We start from the raw sequence: 19,943 nt of genomic DNA, 5'->3' as shown, positions 1-19,943 counted from the left end.
ATAAGAGAGCAAAAATCGTTGAAACAACAATGATAAGAAACATGAGAATGAGGACCAAATCCTTAGAATGAGAAACAATACCAAGTTGAAAGAGTACTCAGTACCAGAAGGGACTGATGGGAGCACACAGAGCACCTGCTCCAGCAAGGACCCATCAAAGCGAAAGGCCGTACCCTACCTCGAGGAGGTAACGGCAGCGGAACGAAAGACATGGCAAGCAAGGCATAGTCTGTCACCACAGCAGGGAAGTTGAAAGAACCGCAAGACTGGAACAACATGTTGCAAGACAAGTGACCAGAAGTGAACAACCACATAGAATGGACACCACACACCCCCGCCAGTGATCGAAGGACTGCAGCATAACCAAAGAGAACCCAACCGACTGCAGTAGAAAGAAGGAGGCACAGACGTGGGCGGAGGGAGAGTAGAAAAACAGAAGAACTCCACGCTGGAGGAACACAGGTGGAGCAGCATTGAAAAGCACAGACCTTAGTCACCCAAAAACAAGAACGGAGTGGAGGGCCAAAGGACCCCAAAGCCGAACCACACATCATGCCCCAGAGGAAGGTGCGAGAACACACCTCAGGAAGACCAAGACCACCTGAAAAGATGCTAGGTGGTAGAACTCCACCTGAAAGGGCCTTCGCAGAGCGGGGAGGATGGGTGGGCGTTACGGAATCTGCGGCTAGACTGTGTCTCTACAGATACATCGTTACCGAAGGTAAGTAATTCGTTCATCTGATAGAGACATCTAGCCGCAGATTCCTTAATTTAGAATAGATACCAAAGCCATACAGGAGTGGAGGAGGGTCTGTGACTGAAACTTCAGAGTCCCAAAAGAACTTCTCCGTCAACAACAGTGACGACCCACGGTGGGAACAAAAGTGGCAGCGCGGCTGACACTAGACCCATGCAGCTCCGAAAGGGAGCACGAGCAAGGGAGACAAAGGCCCCACAATCCGTCAGAGGATGGAACAAAATCTTCCTCGTCCAGACAGGGAAGAAAGGAGACACAGAACCAAAAAGGGGACAAGAGAGCATGTCATCGCCAGAGCATGCCCACTGAACAAACATGCCAGAGGACGTTGAAAAGTGTAACATGAGGTGACAGACTTCACCACATAGAGACACACAGAGTCATGACTACCAGGAGACACAGGCATGCAGAGGACAAGAGATACCCAAGGAGACAAGGCGTACCATGAGAAGTGCACCACGGCAAAACAAGCCCAAGGAATGGGATTACCAATAGCACGCATGCTGCTGCAACATGAGACCGGCGCAATACCAGGCAGTGAACCTGCCAACTATATCCAAAGGTACAAACGGCGAAGGGAAAATCGGCAAAGCCGGGGACACCCCAAGCGCACCTCACCACCCTGCTCCTGTCTATCAAAGAGAGAGAGAGAGAGCGAGAGAGACCGGGGATAAAAAAAAACAGATACTAGTGCGAGGGAAAAAACAAGTATGCACAATCTCTCACCATGTGTCGAAAACAGGACACACAGAGCTAAACATGGATAACAGAATGAATGAACAAACGTGAGAGCACGCTCCAGAGAATAGGAAAGTCGCACCATAGGAACCAACGGAACTGGTGTGAATCATAGCAAGACACAACAGTGTCAGAAAACACCGAAAGGTGACAACATCCTCCCCTAACAGGGACGGACCCAGAGCCCCCTGCGAGGCAAGCGGGAACACTGAGCACCACACCCACTAGGAAGGAGTGGGAAATACCCAGACAGAGACCCGTCAGAAACAGGGGAAAGAGAGACAGACAGGACAACGAGTATCCTGACCAAGAACACCGGCACCGCATCATATCAAAAGGCAACAGTGCCGCCAGAAATAGATGGAAACTCACAACCAGTGGAATACCCAGAGTGGAACACCAAACTGAGGAACAAAAGCGACAGCTCTGAACCTCTAGAGGGAATCAGACAATCACCACAGAGGGGCAGGAATGGAGGACCTGAACCCCAGCGCGTAAGAAACAAAGGGACCAAAGTCCCTGCCTGGGAAGTGCGAAAGGAAACAGGCGACAAGGCCATATGCCGCAGAAATGTAACCTATGGAAACACCACAGCCTATGGGCAAAAGGTCCCACGGGACCTGAGCATGAGAAAAAGATAGGAGCACTGCCCCAAGTGAGAACAGGCAATAAGGTCTCCACCTCCACAGTGCCCTGGTGGAGTAAGTCCAGCAAAGAATCAACAGCCGGAGATTGCGCCGGCGCCGAGACAGCGTTGACCCGATGTCGAGGACCTCCACAAGGGCCTCGTCCGTCCGGCGCCAGACTGGCGACACCACCCCCACCGAGGTGGTAACCTGCGGAGAGTGACGGAGTAGACCCGGAGGCGAGAGCGGCGCTGCAGCCGCAGCCGGTGCCAATGCAGGGAGCTGCACAGGGCTGTGCGATGACACAGGGGACATCGACGCGACCTCCACCGAGGTAGGAACCTGTGGAGAGGGGCGGAGTCGACACGGAGTCGAAAGCGGCGCAGTAGTCGCATCCAGCGTCGACGCATGGAGCCACGCAGGGCTGTGCGAAGACCCAGAAGGCCCGGACGTAGGAGAGGAAGGCCCCTCTGACCGATGCCCTGACGCCGCAGCAACTCCGGAAGCAGAGTCAGGGTGCTCGACCGGCGCCGAGGGCGAACCCGCCGGCGAAACTCCGATCAGAGCCCCTACCCCCTCTATGGGACCCGAGGGCGCGCCAGAGAGAGGGGGATGATCCAAAAATGGACTGAAGGGCCTGAGAATAGGCCTCCATCTGGGCCCTAGTTGCCCCAGGAAACAGCGGGTAAGTAGGGGTCGACACCTGAGGAGCTGTGTCCGGTGAAGACCGGGAACAGCGGGCCCTGTCGTCGCGTGAGGTCGGCGACCGTCGCAACTTCTTTTTCTTGTGCTTACGTGCGAGAGGAGAATGACGTCCGCAGGAACGACTCCGGGACCTGTCCCGACCCGATCCTCCAGCACGAGAAGGAGACCGGCAGTGTGAGGACGCCGAACGGGACATCTGGGCAGCCAGTAACTTCATGCGACGTTCCCACAAGGACTTCGGCTTCAGCCGGCCGCAGGCATCGCACTCCTCACAGTCGTGGTGCTCGCCCAAGCACCACATACAGATCGCGTGCGGATCCGTCACCGACATCTTCCGCGAACAGGACGCACACGTTTTGAAGCCCGAAGGCATCAACACACTGATCCCGGACGCCGAAGGTGTCCGGAAAGCCTGAAAACCAAAAACAGGCAAGAGATAACCGCTTCTTCAGATCCACGTTGGGACGCGGAAAAGAAGAAAAACTGACATCAGTGCGACGGGAGGGTCTTATATGGCTCCATTGATGTCACTTCCGTGGATGACGTCAGGACCGAGCCAGGCGACGACGCCTCCCGGCATGCAGAGGTACTGCTGGGCAAAAAAGATTTTCCAGATCCAGTCTGACGCCTGGGGAATATTCTATGTTAAGGAATCTGCGGCTAGATGTCTCTATCAGATTTGCACATATTCAAATCTCTAGCCCTCCTCAACGCCAAAGTATGTTTAGCATTGCATAGTCATCTTCAAGATCCCCAAGCTGAACATGTAGCCCCTTTTCCATCATATGAATATATCTTCTTGACTCCAGGGGTGAAGCTGGGGTTGCTGAACAGCAGCGCAAATGGGGAGAAGAACATCCAGGCTCATCTTGGGGCTTTATTCTCCCGGTCCCATGCATCCAACATAGCCTTGGTCATTGGCACTTTATCCAAACTGATAGGATAGTTTGTCATTGATGTTCTGTATACACCCCATAGCTGGACATTACATAATGAATACTTTAAAGAGCACTACTGAATCTCCATTTGTGAACTATGCCACTCCTCCATTTCCCATAGCCACGCTGTAAGAAATTATTTAGGCATGTCTCGAGAAGTATGTTTACCCTTCTCGCAAAAACACATCAACAACTTCATGGAGCCTCTAAAGTTCTTACTCTGCCACATAAATGACGTGACCATAAAGATCAGCATAAAATGGAATCAGATACACACCCAAGTCATAAAAAAGCTTAGCGGTCAATCAGAACGATAATGCCACTCCAGGCGATAGTTCTTTATCACCAGGCATCAGAACATCAGAATTATCAGATACATTTTGATGTAGGAGTATTTCACATTCTACTTTTAAGAGTACATTTAAGTTTAAGGTAATAAAAAGGCAATTCTTATTCATTATGCAAACACTATTGGGCATGTATTAAAGGCGTTGTTTGGATAAGGCAGCTTAAACCGTACACGATCTCTCAAAGTACCATGTTGTGGGTGGCATTAATTTGAACATATTATGAGGCACAAAAGGTTGAATCTGGAGTAGGTTCCTGTACATCAGTTACTCCTCGAGTATTCTGTTAGGAGTATGCCATTTATCCCATAATCTAGATACTAGATATGATAATTATTTGCCACTCATAGTTTGCATTTGGGTATCAGAAGAAAACTCAAGTACCTTTACTTAATATTGTTGTATCTCAGGACTCCATATTACAGAATACTTCAAGGCATGCATGTCATTGGATGTGCGACCCATTAAAAGGGCAAACATGGTGGTCCATTGGGGCATAATGGTCAGCATTCATTTTTAACCCACAACTTACATCTTGTAACTGGGACCATGACTAACTACAAACATAAGGTACTGCCAGTTCATTCTTTTTCTGATATTTCTTACCATATTTTCACTGAATGAATCATCTAAATTAGAATCTACCCATACTGTATTTAGAATTCCCAGTGTTATATTAACTGCACAAGTACAATAAAGAACCAACATATATGAAGGCACAATTCTGTTAATTCTTTAAATCTTCCTTTTTACTGAGTAGGAATGGAGAGCTCCAATCAATGGTAAGTACTACTTCTTTTTGCAGGTCCCTCTTAAAAAGTGCGGAAGTAAAGCTTGTAAAATATCTGTAGAATAGCAGAGCATCACACAAATTCAGTAATGTTCGATTTTGCAAGTAGGTGTTGAATACTAAAATGATTGCACAATCATCAGTCTAACATTTGTTCCATAAGTAATCCGAAAACAATGTTTAAATCTACATTATTATCATGTTACTTCTGATGACAACCACTACAATGCATCTGAAATACTAGTCATGAATATCAACCCATAGTGCTCAGTGACAGCCAGACAGATAAAAGATTATTAAGTAGTTTATAAAAACTGTCAAAAAAGAATGTGTTGAACTTCGAATGAGAATCTCTGAGAAAGTTACAAACATAATTCTTCACCCTGAGCTCAAGGCTTTCATAGATTTCCATTTTCGCCAATAAACACTTTCCAGAGCATAACACTATAGTTGAAGCACGTGCTAACACTGTTGTAATAATGACACAATAACTATCGTGTACGGCATCCCCACCCACACATTATTTGGGTGTCATATTTAACGCAGGCCTCTCATTCACTTATCGTGTACAAAATATAATTAACTGAGGCCAATGTTCGCTTTAAATGCTTAGAGGGATCAGATACATTCTCCAACCCCATAGGTTTAAGAACCTGCCGCTATGCCCTTGTGCTGTTGCATCTCTCATCTGACACAGTTTTAATTTGATCAAGACCTACCTGTATTCCATGGCTCACTCTATCATCAAGTGATTTAAACGAGTTGCTCCCTTCCGGATGTCACTTCACTGGCAAACCTCACAAAGCCCTTGCAATGTGGCTCAAACAATAACGTGTGGCAAAAGGAAATGTACCTGAAGACTACACGAGTATCAAAATACATGCAGAGTAACTACTACATGGTAGCCAATGTAAACTGGATGAATTCATATTAACTGTTTAACCCAAACAAAACTGACTGTTTGATATTAGGAAATGCATTGGTTGTTTCTCTGGATCCTACATGCCCCATCTCACTACCAGAAACATATACAAATGAGACAACATTAAACCGGTAAATATTACAGAAAAAATATATTATCTTACTTGAGGGATGTAATTCCTTCTTTCTTGGCAAGCAGCATGAAACCATGCTAGGCTGAAGAGAGCTTGGGCTCGAGATAACAGGCCGTTTTTACTGATCTGTTCTGGAGTCCAAGTTTCATATGTTCTCATCAGGTTCTTCTTAAGACCAGGTGGTGCCTAATAGGTGTTACAAAAAGAGACAATGTCATTTTCTACAAAACTAATACTGACACATTTAAATGCAGTAAATGTGTTCTTTAGGGCTAAACGTAAAGAAACCACTAAGTACTTTTGGCAACATTGGTACTGATAATTCACAGTGGTTACAGATTCCCTATCTTTAAATAGGGTGATGACTAGCTGATAGTCTGAAAATGACTGACTCATTCAAAGTGCCAGAGAGCGCCACCTATGTCCAATAGTATCACACAGGTACCACACACTGCACTAACCGACATGACAACATTCTAGGAAACAAAAGCAGCCACAGGCCCTTTGCCCCGTGTTTTGTAGATATTTCCAACCGCCGAGGCACTCTGAATATTCTGATGAACATCTGGCCCCTGACTGGTCTAAAGAATCTGCAAAAGCAACACAGTATCCATCAGCTCCAACGCTACAGAAGAACTTGACTTTTTCACTCTACAGCACCGACATCACAGAAGGTGCATTTACCTTTCCTCTACAACACCAATGTCACAAAAAAAAATCTATAAACTTTGACATTTTTATTAGCATTTTTCAACCTAAAAACAAGTAGCTGTTACCTCGCATACATACACACTTGATAGTGAGTGACGAGCTAGGCTACAAAATTGCCTGACTTGTCCACCTCGCCTTTGCCTAGTCACATTTTCCCTGTTTGCAGCCCAGGTCGGCATAAGTTCTCACTGTGACTGGGCACTTCCTGCAGATTCTACCTACAACTTTCTCGACCTGTCGTCCAGTTTGATGATAACTTTAAGTGTGGATCGGACACCATGTGTAGTAGTTAGGCCTATGTCCTCCACCTGTATATATGCTTTAAAAGTATCCGCTACAACAAAGTGTCACCTATCATACCAGCATTAACGCACAAGCTACTACTTGTGTAACGATAAATCTGTAAGAGACATTAGTTAGTGATAGATTCCTTACCATAGAATATCCCCAGGCGTCAGACTGGATACGGAAAGTTTTCTATAGCAGCACCCCTGCACGTCAGTAGGTGGCGTTGTGCGGCTCCGCGCCCGTCACTGGCGTCGCAAGCACCGAGATGACGTCATGGAGACTACTTAGGCGCCACCCATGCGCGCTGACGTCAGTTCTGTACACGACTTTCCGCGCCAGGAACGCAGAACCATGCAAGAAACTGACCACTGGTGCCATGAAACTAGGGCCCTGAAAGGGGGATGACCCTAACCCTAGAATCAGTTTGCAGAACGTGGAAGATGGGCGGGGCGGTAAGGAATCTATTACTAACTAATGTCTCTTACAGATATATCGTGACACAAGTAGTAACTTGTGCATATGAAAGAGACACGTTAGTGATAGATTCCTTACCTTAGAATAGATACCCCAGCAATACCAACCCCGATGGTGGGTCTGCGAAAAGATTACTCCAGAAAGTCACGGAGAACAGAACGGCCAAAGAAGCCGTCCCTCCGGACCTGACTGTCAAGGCAGTAATGCTTGGTAAACGTGTGCAGCGAGGCCCACGTAACTGCCTGACAAATGTCCTGCAAGGGGACGCCACGTCCCAAGGCAGTTACCCTGGTAGAATGGGCACGCAGCCCCACAGGAGGCTCCTTCTTAGCGAAGGAGTAACATGCTTTGATGCATAGAACGACCCACCGGGAGATGGTCCGTTTGTGCACAGTCCGACGTTTCTTGGCACCAATGTAGCCAACAAAGAGCTGGTCATCCACCCGGAACTGCTGTGTACGCTTCAGATAGAATGCAAGCGCACGTTTTGGGTCCAGACGGTGGAGCCTCTCCTCTTCCCTCGAAGGATGAGGAGTCGGAAAGAAGGTAGGCAAATTGATGGTCTGCCCGATGTGGAAGGTCATGACCACCTATGGCAAAAAAGAAGGACGGGTCCTTAACACCACCCTGTCCAGATAAACAGAAAGGAAAGGAGGTTTGGAAGAAAAAGCCTGGAGCTCACTCACTCTTCTGGCAGCGGTGATAGCGACCAGGAAAGCCGTCTTAAGATTAAGAAGACGCAAAGGACATGTATGAAGGGGTTCAAACGGAGCACACATTAGATAGGTCAAAACGAGATTCAAGTCCCATGGAGGTATGATGAACGGCACGGGAGGAAACATGTGCGTAATGCCTTTAAGGAAACGATTAACAACCGGGGACTTAAGGAGAGAATGCTGATTTGGAAGCCTCAAAAAGGCGGAGATGGCCGAAAGATAACCTTTGGTAGTGCCCAGAGCAGAGCCCTGCTGGGCCAAAGAAAGAAGGAACCATGCCACAAACTTGTTCCACCTGCAGCCGTATACCGTTTTAGTGGAGGGATGCCTGGCTGCCAGAATGACATCACAGACTTCGGGAGGAAGATTGAAAGCTGTCAACTGTCGCCGCTCAATCTCCACGCATGGAGGTGGAGGCTGGACAGGTTCGGGTGGAGGACCGTCCCCTGCTGCTCGACAGAAGATCCTCGCGAAGAGGCAGACGGATCGGGGGATCGATCGCCATGCTGAGTGGCTCGGGATACCAGTATCTTCGTGCCCAATCCAGAGCCACAAGGAGGACTTGGGCCCGGTCGTGCCGAATCTTCTTCAGCACTCTGGGCAGACGTGCTATAGGCGGAAAGGCGTACAACAGACCGCAACTCCACTCGCGACGAAAAGCGTAACCGAGTGAGTGCCGCCTTGGAAATTCCAACGCACAGAACTGATGACATTGCGCGTTCTCTTCGGTGGCGAATTGATCTAACCAAGACTCTCCCCACTGCAGAAAGAGACCTTGCTGATCCATCAAGCACCGGCGGCTGAGTTTGTCCGCCCTGGCGTTCAGAGAACCTGCCAGGTGTTGAACCACCAAGGTGATGCTTTGATGTTCCAGCCATGTCCAGAGGCGTAGAGCCTCCTGACATAGGATCCAGGACCCCACCCGCCCTGTTTGTTGTAATACCACATGGCGGTGGTGTTGTCCGTGAACACCTACACCACACTTCCCCGGACAAAGGGAAGGAATGCTTTCAGTGCAAGCTGGATTGCCTGAAGCTCCAAGAGGTTGATACGGAGCTGGGACTCCGCCGGAGATCAGAGTCGCCTGATCTCCGCCTCTCCCAAGTGGCCTCCCCATCCCAGGAGGGACGCATCCGTCACCACTGTGTGCTCCGGTTGGGGAAGGTAGAGGGATCGGCCACCGCCCCATTCGTGATTTGTGATCCACCACTGCAATTGTCGTGCCGTGACCTCCGAGATCTGGACATGATCGGACAGGTTGCCCTAATGCTGCGCCCACTGGAACTTCTGGTCCCACTGCAGAGCCCGCATATACCATCTGGCATGTTGCACCAGCAGGATGCAGGAGGCCATAAGGCCCAGGAGCCGGAGGGTCATCCTGACCGAAACCCGGGACAGAGGCTGAAAGATCGGGATCATAGCCTAAATATACCGGACTCGCAGCTCGGGAGGATAAACCCGAAACAGCGTCGAACCCAGAACCGCTCCGATGAAGGGGAGCTTCTAAGAGGGACTCAGGTGCGACTTCGGCATGTTTACGGAGAACCCCAGCAAATGCAGGAGGTCGGCCGTAGTCTGGAGGTGGTTGACGACTGCCTGGGGCGAGCCCGTCTTCAACAACCAGTCGTCGAGGTAGGGGAAGACTGACATCCCCGACCTGCGCAGGTGAGCTGTGACCACCGCCATCACCTTCGTGAACACCCAAGGGGCACTGGTAAGGCCAAAGGGGAGCACGGCAAACTGAAAATGCTCCTGGCCCACCGTGAACCGCTGGTAACGCCGGTGGGCCGGCAGGACGGGGATGTGAAAATATGCGTCCTGCAAGTCCAATGCTACCATCCAGTCTCCAGGGTCGAGGGCAGCCAGGACCTGAGCCAGAGACAGCATTTTGAACTTCTCCTTCCGGAGGAAGCCATTGACGTTCCGGAGGTCCAAGATGGGGTGCAGGCCCCCCTTGTCCTTCTTGGGGACCAGAAAGTAGTGGGAATAACAACCACGCCCTACTTGTGGCCCAGGAACGCTCTCGATGGCCCCCTTGGCCAAGAGGGCCGCAACTTCCTGCTGGAGAAGCACCAAGTGATCCCTCGACATGCGGTGGCACACAGGTGGCATGGCTGGAGGGGAAGACTGAAAGTGAAGAGAATAACCCTTGCAAATGATCTGCAACACCCACTCGTCCGATGTGATATCGCGTCAGTGCTGTAGGTGGTGGCGGACCCTGCCACCCACCGGTGTGGGGTGCTCCACTAAGCTCGGGTTAGGAAGGTTTGGAGGTAGAAGCGGCGGAGGTGGACTGCCCCCCACGCTGATTCCCAGAGCCGCCCCTGCGGAAGCTGCGTCCGCGGCCTCGCTGAGGCTGGTTCTGCACAGTGAGGTTCCGTGAGAATCTGACCGACATTTTGGGTATGTTCGAATATGGATGAGTTTGGTATCTACGAACCGCAAATGACGAGTTTAGTGGGTGTACGCGTTTTCGCTACGCTACTATGTATGGTTCGTCTCATTCTTGGGTATGTCCATCTGAACCCTTAGGTTCCATTTTAGATACGACGTCCATTTTGTCTCTTGCCCTCAAGTAGCCAGCGAACGGACACTGTCCGCTTCGTGACCCTGGGATTCCCAAGCTTTCGTGGAGGACACATGTTTCTTTGAAGGTGTCTTTTATGGTGAGGGGGCTGACACGGCAAAGGCAGATGGCCCCGCTTAAGGCTCATCTTGCCATGCCATTTATTGTTTCAGTCGTGCATACATTAGGCACGAGTCCTTTGATCCTGCAATCAAGTTTCCGTTATTGCTCTCTACACTGTTTTCTAAACTGTTGTACATTCATATCTTTTTCCTTTGCATCTGTTTCTGTCCCTTCCTCTAATTCGTTATGGTCAGAATGGAATGTGCTTAATGTGCTTTTACAGTTGGGAACCGGCAATGCTGCTGTAATTATGTTTCGGGTTTCTGAAAACATGAATGCGACCTTTTTGAAGTTTATTATGGGAGCTAAGCTGTAACCTTTGTTCGCCATGCTGAGCAATGACGAAAATGTGTATAAAAGGAGCGATCCACTTGTGCAATTCGAAGCAGTCTCTCAGAACCTACACGTTGTGTACTTCTTGCGATTTCTGTATCCCTGCAGTGAATAAATGTTGATCTTTGACGCCGCAGGAAGTGTCCCGTGTCTCTGTGTTTTGTACGCCGCAACAGGTAACCCACGAAGGTTTCAGGTGTTGTCCCCTGGCATCGCTGGGCCTTAGAATAGCTCAGTCCTTCAGTTGGCGCCCAACGTCGGGCGACATCAGCGGTTCCGGTCCAAAGCCCGACGATCGTGAGGAACTTCGTGTGAAATCTCCGAGGGAAGGTGCACCCCGCTTCATCGATCCAGTTGTCGAAATAAGTGGCCCGAAGACTTTTCCCGCGAAGATTCCCGCCTCCTGACGGCTGCGACAGACTGATGCCCTGACTGTCGACCTGTTTTGGCGCCTGGCGTAGTCCTTTGTACGGCGAGACGATAGACGGGCCTTCCTGGTGACGCCATTGCTCTTTCAGTTAAGTATTTGTGGGTCGCTCCCAAAGTAGACTTGGTTGTTTGCATGGTTCCATTGCATTTGTGGTTCTTAGTCGTTGGTTCTTAGTTGTTGGGTTTTATTTGACAATTGCAATTGCCAAAAACCGAGGGTCTTGCATTTTTTTGCGAGGACATCGTAATTCGATAGCCCTTGAAGTTTGTAGACTCGGTTAGTGTGCACGATGCCTGGCCGTAGTACTTTGTTTGGTCTCTTTAAATGTTGCAGCACGGATTCCCGACTAGAGGATTCATGTCCGATACCTCCAGTTGGAACTCCAATTTATGAGCTCTATAGTCGCCATGGAGTAGGTCCTATCGTATATAATGAATATTGAATTCGATATACTAAAAATGATGGTGTTCTTAGTTGGCCACCACATGGTAGTTTCGAAACTGCAATATTGGATAATCTTGAAACTAAATTGTTTAAAAAGAAGGCTAGGCCAGCCATGTTTGATTCCTTTCGGTTATGGCGTAAAGAGGCCAAGCAGAAAGAAATTAAACAGTCTAAGAAAAATAAGAGAGAAGGTGTTATTGTGGTGATGCGAAATGCAGAACAGTATCAGCGAGACAAGGATGATAAGGAGCAGGAAGTTTCTGCTAGATTGCATCATATGGCGGTGGATAAATGTTATCCGGTTTTACCGTCTAGTCCTGATAAGACGGGAGAAGAAACGGTCGAGGATTCCTTATTGTCTTATCTATTGAAATCACCACCTCCCTATGCACCAGATACTGTGGGTCCTGTGATTCCTCCTGCTCCCCAACCTGCTGTCTTGGTGGCTGCTGGACAGCCTGTTGTTCCTCCTGTTCTTCCGAATCCTCTTGTGCCGCAAATTGTTCATCCTCCGCTACCCGCTCTTTTCCCTATTGCTCCTTTGCCTGTACCTTTTCAGCCTATTGGTACTACTACTCCTGCTATCTCGACTACTTCTACTAGTTCTACGGTTACCCCTGATGTAGTTACTCCTGTGCTTCCTTCTTCTTCCCCTTCTGTTCGTAGTCGCATATTTAATGCTGTCGCTAATCTCTATTCTCCGCTTTTTGGGCCGATACTTGGGTCCGATCTTTCTGATGTCTCTCAGAGGCGTAGTCAAATTCCTGATGGTAGAGAACGTGAGTCGTTGGTAAAACTGGCGCGTCAATGGATTAGTTATCCTGCGAAGTACACTTCGCGTATAGTCTTCGAGACATTTTCTCAGTTTAATGAGCCCACACAAAGATTTGTGTACGAGGAAATGTGTAAATCTTTGCGAGAAAAGTGGGATACTGATGCGGTAGACAATGCCCGAGATTACTGAACTTCAGAATCACTTTTCGAGTGGTATGATTGTGGGTAGTAATGTCCGACATGCTTTAGAGCGTTTGTTATCTTTTCGATCTACGGTATCACCTCGAGCATTGTTTAAGGACGAAGCTGAGAAGCGGATGGCACAATCTGGTCAGTACCCTATGCGGGAAGTTCCCCCAGTGTGGATGCCAGGTGATGCTGCTGCTAACCCTGCTATTCCACCACACTATCAGAGAGTTTGGATACACCTTCCCTGGAAGCGATCGGAAGTTTTGCAGGTGAAGCAAACTTTGCCTGACCCCCGCAAAAATCCGGCAGGTTATTATAAGGAGTTATCCCAACTAGTGGATGCTACTATTATGAACCTTGCCGATATCAACATGTTGTTCGGTAATGTAGTACCTCAACCGATTTGGGCGAGAATCCGCCAAGAGAATCACGTAGCCGAGCTAGGCGGTGATTGGGCTGCTCTTGCTGCGGCTGATGCACGGCAAGTTGGTGGGGCTAAACCTGAACAGCTCATTGAGAATCTGCCCCAGAGGATAATTACACTTATGAAGACACTCATGCCGGCAATAAGAGTTAACTGGGATAAACTGTCCGCGTGCAAACAAAAGAAGGACGAGAGTGTCTCCGATTTCTTTACGAGATTTGAGGAGGCATTCATTGATCACAGTGGTCAGGATATGAGCACTGAGGGAGGTCAGCGACTGTTTGTTGATAAATTTGTATCGAATCTGCTGCCTGAACTAAGCAACAAATTGAAGAATTCTGAAAGTTCCTGGGCTGTTTCTACCACTGCTCAAATATTAGCTACGGCCCAATACTACGAAAATAGAGAGAAAGAAGAAAGCGAACGTGCAGATAAGAAAACGAAGGATCTTAAAACTAAGGTCTTATTGCAGCAAGCGTATTCCCCGCGCTCAAATCAAAATGACTCGCAACAGCAACATCGATTACAGTCGCAGTTTTCTAGGTCGCAGTCGCGTACCGACTCCTCTACACCGCGAACTATGTTGGGGTATAATCAATGCGCATATTGTAGGGGTGAGGGTCATCTGAAATTTAATTGTCCAGTTTTGCGTGACCGAAACAATGGTGTTTCGGCTCGAGGAGGTCGTAGTGGTCCTCAACAAGCATCACGTGGTAGAGGTCGCGGTGTTACTCAGAATCAGAATGAGCGTCTTGCCACTTCAGCAGACTCGCAAAATTGCTTTGATCGGCGCGATTTATTGGCTGGTAGATCTGCACAGTATCATGTGGACGACTATTATGTCGAGCATGATGTTGCTGACGGTCATTATTAGGACAGCCATAGACAAAGAAAGGGAGTGGTATCGGTTTCGGTTGATCAGAGAGGGCCTTACGTTACAGTTGCCACAATGGGCGTAGTTGAGCCTTTTCTGTTGGATACTGGTGCAGCGAAAAGCTCCATCATGCATTCGAAACTCCCTGGCGCGCCTTTGTCTGGCTTAACGAATGTTTCCGTTGGATTCTCTGGCGCCCCGTTAGCAATCCAGTTTCTAGCCCGTTGCCCCTTACAATTGGGTCTCGTGAGTTAGAAGCTCCTTTGCTTTTGACTACTGGTTGTGGTGAGAATCCTTTGGGCATGGATTTGTTGAAGCGGTTATATGCGACTTTGTACTGTTCTCCTGCGGGAGTGGAGCTTACGTTGGGTCAGAAAGTGATCTCTCCTATGTATTTGTCGACTGGTAAGCTCCCACCGGAATTGAGTTCTCTTCCTAAGTCTTTGTGGGCGACGGGTCCCAACGACGTGGGCCTGTTGGATATACCGCCTTATGTTGTTCAATTGAAATCAAATGTGCGCTTACCACGCATTCCCCAGTATCGTATCTCTCTTGATGGTGAGCGAGCACTATTAGCGATCATTTACGATTTGATCGATAAGGATGTCATCGAAGAAACTCGGGGTAACGTGTGTAATAGTCCTGTGTTACCTATTTTGAAACGAACTGATCCATCTAAGCCTCCTGTGTATCGTTTTGTTATTGATTTACGGGAGGTAAATAAAATTGTGATTCCACAGTTCCCCGTAGTGCCCGACATTACGGCTTTGTTGACTCTGATTCCAGCTTCTGCATCATGGTTCTCGGTAATCGATCTGAAGAATGCCTTCTTTAGCATTCCAATTGCTGAGGAAAGCAGAGATCTATTTGGTTTCTCGTTAGGTGGTCGCAGTTTCAGGTTTAAACGCGCACCTCAGGGCTACTGTGAGAGTCCATCGATCTATAGTCAAGCGCTTAAGAGCCAACTTGATGCGTTTGTGTTACCGACTGGTGCGGCCTTGATTCAGTACGTTGACGATCTGTTGGTAGCTGCTGACACTGAACAGATTTGCAAAACTGCTACAGTATCACTGTTACAGCATCTATGTGACTTACATCACAAGGTGTCACCCTCTAAATTGCAATATTGTTGTCAAGAAGTAACCTATCTCGGTCACTTATTGTCAAAGGAGGGAAGAAGGTTGACCCCAGAAAGAATTGCAGCGATTGCTCGAATGACGGTGCCAACAACTCAGAGAGATGTGCGTGCCTTTCTAGGTATCACGTCATACTGCAGACAGTGGATCCCAAACTTTTCACTGTTAGCGAAGCCATTGATAGCTCTCACGTGCAAGGATGTTTCGACTCCTTTGCCATGGACGGAAGAATGTCAGAAAAGTTTTTCTGAACTGCGTGACGCGTTGTGTTCGGCTCCTGTGTTAGGTACTCCTGATTACAGTAAGCCATTTACACTATACGTTCACGAGAGAGAAGGTTGTGCGTTGAGTGTTTTGACGCAACAATTTGGTGGTAAGCAGCGTCCATGTGCATATTTTTCCTCGACCTTAGACCCGGTAGCTAGAGCGTTGCCGAGTTGCTTGAGGGCGACAGCGGCAGCTGCGGTGTCTATTCGACAATCCGCAGGTCTGGTTATGGATAATACGCTTACAGTGATGGTTCCGCATGCAGTTGACACTCTCCTGAATCGTACAAAAACTCAACATCTGACGAGTGCAAGGTTGTCCGGTTACGAGTTAACACTTTTGGCAAGTCATATACAGATCAAGCGTTGTAATGTGCTGAATCCGGCGACATTGTTGCCGATCAATGTGGAATCAACTGATGTATCACCACATGATTGTTATTTACGAACTGAGGAAGAAACGAAGGGTCGTGTGGACCTGAAAAACACTCCATTGATAGACCCCGATGGCACTTTGTATGTTGATGGTTCACGTTTTAAGTTGCTGAATGGTGATGTGACGACTGCGTATGCTGTAGTGACGTTGAGTACGGTTGTGGAAACTGCGAGATTGAGTCAGAATTCAGCGCAGGCGGCAGAGTTGATTGCGTTAACGAGAGCGTGTGTCTTGTCTAAGGGAAAGCGAGTGAATGTGTTTACTGACAGTCAGTATGCATTTGGTGTTGCACATAGCTTTGGCCGATTGTGGAGAGAGAGAGGATTTATGACATCGCATGGTACGAAGATCCAACACGGACAGCTTGTGAATGATCTTTTGGATGCACTTACATTGCCTAAACAGGTGGCGATCATTAAATGTAGTGCGCATCGAAAGGTTACGGATGATGTTGGTCGTGGTAATGCATTTGCGGATGAGATTGCTAAGGAAACGGCTAAGAATCTTGCGTCTCGAATGTATGTTACGAGTTCAGTGCGGTGGCCGGCGGAGACTGGTATGTGTGAAGACACTGTTGAGAGCGTGAAAGCAATTCAGAACGAGGCCACTAAAACTGAAAAGACCAAGTGGAAAGAAAGTACGGGAAAATTAGATACCTATGGATGTTGGGTTGACTTGTCAGAATGTCAGAGGTGGATGTTACCGGATGCATATGTGCTAGCCGTTGTGACTATGGCTCACGGCTTGTCACATATTAGCGCGAAAGGTATATGTAAGCTATTGTCTCCTGTATGGAAGAATGATGGTATCGCTAAATGTGCTGAGAGAGTGGTTAAGAATTGTATGGTGTGTTTGATGTACAATCCTGGCAAGGGCACTCCCACTCCACCTGGCCATTTTGCTCCTCCTACATGTCCCTTTGAGGTTATCCAACTGGATTTCATCCATATGGAGAGATGCAATAATCTGAAGTACGTCTTGGTTGTGGTTTGTGCGTTCTCCAGATGGATAGAGGCCTATCCTCTCAAGGATAATACTGCCTTGTCCACAGCGAAAGGAGTACTTTCCTCGGTATGGAATGCCACGGATTGTGTGGTCAGATAATGGAAGTGAGTTTGTGGGAAGTGTGATGCAGAGTGTGTGTAAGGGCCTTGGAATTCGACAGAAATTCCATAGCGCCAATCATCCTCAGGCAGCGGGTTTGGTTGAAGGGTACAATGGTACTCTGAAACTGAAACTTGCAAAGATACAAGCTACGACTGGTTTGTCATGGCCTGATGCTTTGCCTCTGGCTCTCTTGTCAACCAGGGCGACTGTGCACTCTCGAGTAGGGCTTAGCCCATATGAGATTGTGTTCGGCCGCCCTGCAAACATTTGGGGAGTCCCGAGGCCTAAGGCCTTTGATAGCCTTGAGTATCCAATGTTAATTGATTATCTTCATGATCTGACTGCTAAACTGAGGTTAATTCATCAACAGGTCTTTGAAGCTTTGCCGGCACAGACAGAGGGTCCTGGACATCGGCTCCAACCGGGTGACTGGGTTGTTACCCGCAACTTTGGCAGAAAACGCAATCTGGAGCCAAGATTTGTGGGCCCTTTTCAAGTGCTGCTGGCAACAAGGACTGCAGTTCGGTTGGAAGGCAGAAAGAACTGGGTGCATGCCACCCATACCAAAAAGGTTTCGATCCCTTCACCAGCAGATAATTGGGTGAGAACTGGTATTGCGACAGCGGAAACTGAGACTCCTCTACGTTACGTGCCGTTTAGCGATGCTCAACCTGTAGTAGACAATTCATTGCAGCCGGACACATCTGTTGAGTCGTCAGTTTTGGAGAACTCAAGGTCTGAATTGTCATCTGATCGATTGAACATTGTTTCACCAGCTGAACAATTATTTGAAGAGCAGACTCGACCTGGAAGATGTCGATATTTTCTTCGTTCACATGACAAAGACTAATCATTTTTTCTATATTTTCCTTTACTGTTGTCACGAACATTAAGAACCATTGCATCCTTTGCTGATTTTTGAGTTTCCTTCTACGTGCATTTTTTACAGCTAAGAGATTTTTATTAAGTTGGATGTTTGTTTAAGAAAACCTATCATCTGGGTTAACCGTAGGGCCGTGCGGGTACTTCCTTCTGTTTAGCAGGTTCCTGATACTAGGTCAGCTACCTTTTGTCGATTCCTGGGAACTCCTGGGGATTGATAATTGCTACTCAGAACGAAGTGCGTCAAGAACGTACGGACGGTTTTTAGAGGATGGCGTTCTCTAAGCTGTTGGAAGTAGAAAGGATGTCGGCGCAAAGATCAAAATTGCATAAGATTGTACGAACAAAATGTTTTTTGTTTCAGGTATTTCTACTGTTTCTGACTGTTTCTATGCTATTGGTGGGCGGAGTGTATTTTGGGATACAGTCGTTATTGCCTTCTGTTTCACCTACCTTTTCTCCTAAACTAAGTTCCATTACTACTGTTTCTCCACATTCCTTTCATCCTCTGCCCCAACATGAGCAGGTTAGACGTGCGGAATTCATGAATAACTCCTTTGTTCAACTCCTACATCAGCATCAGTTGGTGATGAATACTACCAACTGTTGGGTGTGTGGGTTAATGCCACATACCATGGATAGAGGTATTCCGTATTTGGTGCTTCCTTATAGTTCCCAGGGGTCAGCTCGAGCATTCCAAACTATGTTCCGTAGTGCACTAGATTCCTACCCCAGTCGAGAGCCATGTTCCGCGAACTTTGGTCCTGGTCCGTACCACAAGCCTTTGGCGATAGCGATTGCTGATCTCGATAGAGATATTTTTGATGTATCGCTTATTCCAGATGCAGAGATACAAGCATATAAAGATCTGAGTGAGGCTGAGTATAGTATGTCAGTGGGTGATAGACAGCTCAAGAGCTCGTCTCCAATATGGATTGTACCCCACCTCGGTAATTTCTGCTTGAAAGGTCTTGGTCGAAATCCAAGAGCCCAGCTTGGGGACAGTGCTTGTACTGACACGTACGTTCTACCGATGCTCTCTTCCCCTGTTTTCCTGACTGCCAAGGGTACCTATTTCGTATGTTATGAGCGTGCATATACATGGTTGCCCCGTGACTTCTCGGGAACCTGTTATATTGTGAATCTTTTGCCACCGACTTTTACAGTTGCCTCCGACTATCATAAAACAAGAGTTGTGAGAGGCGTTGTCAGCAAAGAAGACACTGCGGGTCAAGAAGCAGGAGACTTCTTTAAGGGTTACTTTCCGTTTTGGGGACCTATGGTTAATAGTAGGAACCTGAGACAGTTGACCCGTGTGGTAGAATTGACTGCTAACACAACTGCGAGTGCTCTTGGTAATTTAACAGCGGAACTTCAAGCGGATAGACTTATGACGTTGCAGAACCGTATGGTTCTAGATGTTGTTCTTGCAGATAGAGGTGGTGTGTGCAAAGTTATCCATTCGAGCTGTTGCATTTTCATTCCTGACAACGCTCCAACTGTTTACCAAGCCATCTCGAAGTTGCATAAGATCTCCGAGTCCATACACGTGGACGAGGGTAATTGGACGCTTCTAGGATGGTTTTGGGGCCTGATATCAACTTGGGGTTGGAAGATTCTGATGATCATGGGGGTTGTTGTAACGTTTCTGTTCACGTGTTGTCTTTGCGTACAGTGTGGTCCAGCCTTATGTGGCCTCTGTGCTACAACGTGTATAAGACGGCCATCAGTTACCAAAGAGACGTTGATGAATAGAATGATGTTCCAGCAGCAACTGAACGATTTGATGAATATCGAAATCGATTCTGATCTCG

General features: G+C 47.9%; 1 protein-coding gene across 1 annotated transcript in view; it reads right to left on the bottom strand.

Moving 5' to 3' along the window:
• DYNC2H1 (dynein cytoplasmic 2 heavy chain 1) overlaps window positions 1–19,943 on the bottom strand; it is a 1,714,832-nt gene that overhangs the window by 351,592 nt on the left and 1,343,297 nt on the right. The window contains exon 80 of the mRNA XM_085621461.1: window positions 5,987–6,142. Within this exon, the coding sequence (XP_085477587.1) occupies window positions 5,987–6,142 (156 nt within the window). The remainder of the gene's footprint in view (window positions 1–5,986; window positions 6,143–19,943) is intronic.

The sequence above is a fragment of the Triturus cristatus genome, chromosome 8, assembly GCF_964204655.1.
Source record: "Triturus cristatus chromosome 8, aTriCri1.1, whole genome shotgun sequence".
In the NCBI taxonomy this organism is placed as follows: Eukaryota; Metazoa; Chordata; class Amphibia; order Caudata; family Salamandridae; genus Triturus; species Triturus cristatus.
This window is presented reverse-complemented; position numbering and strand designations above follow the sequence as displayed.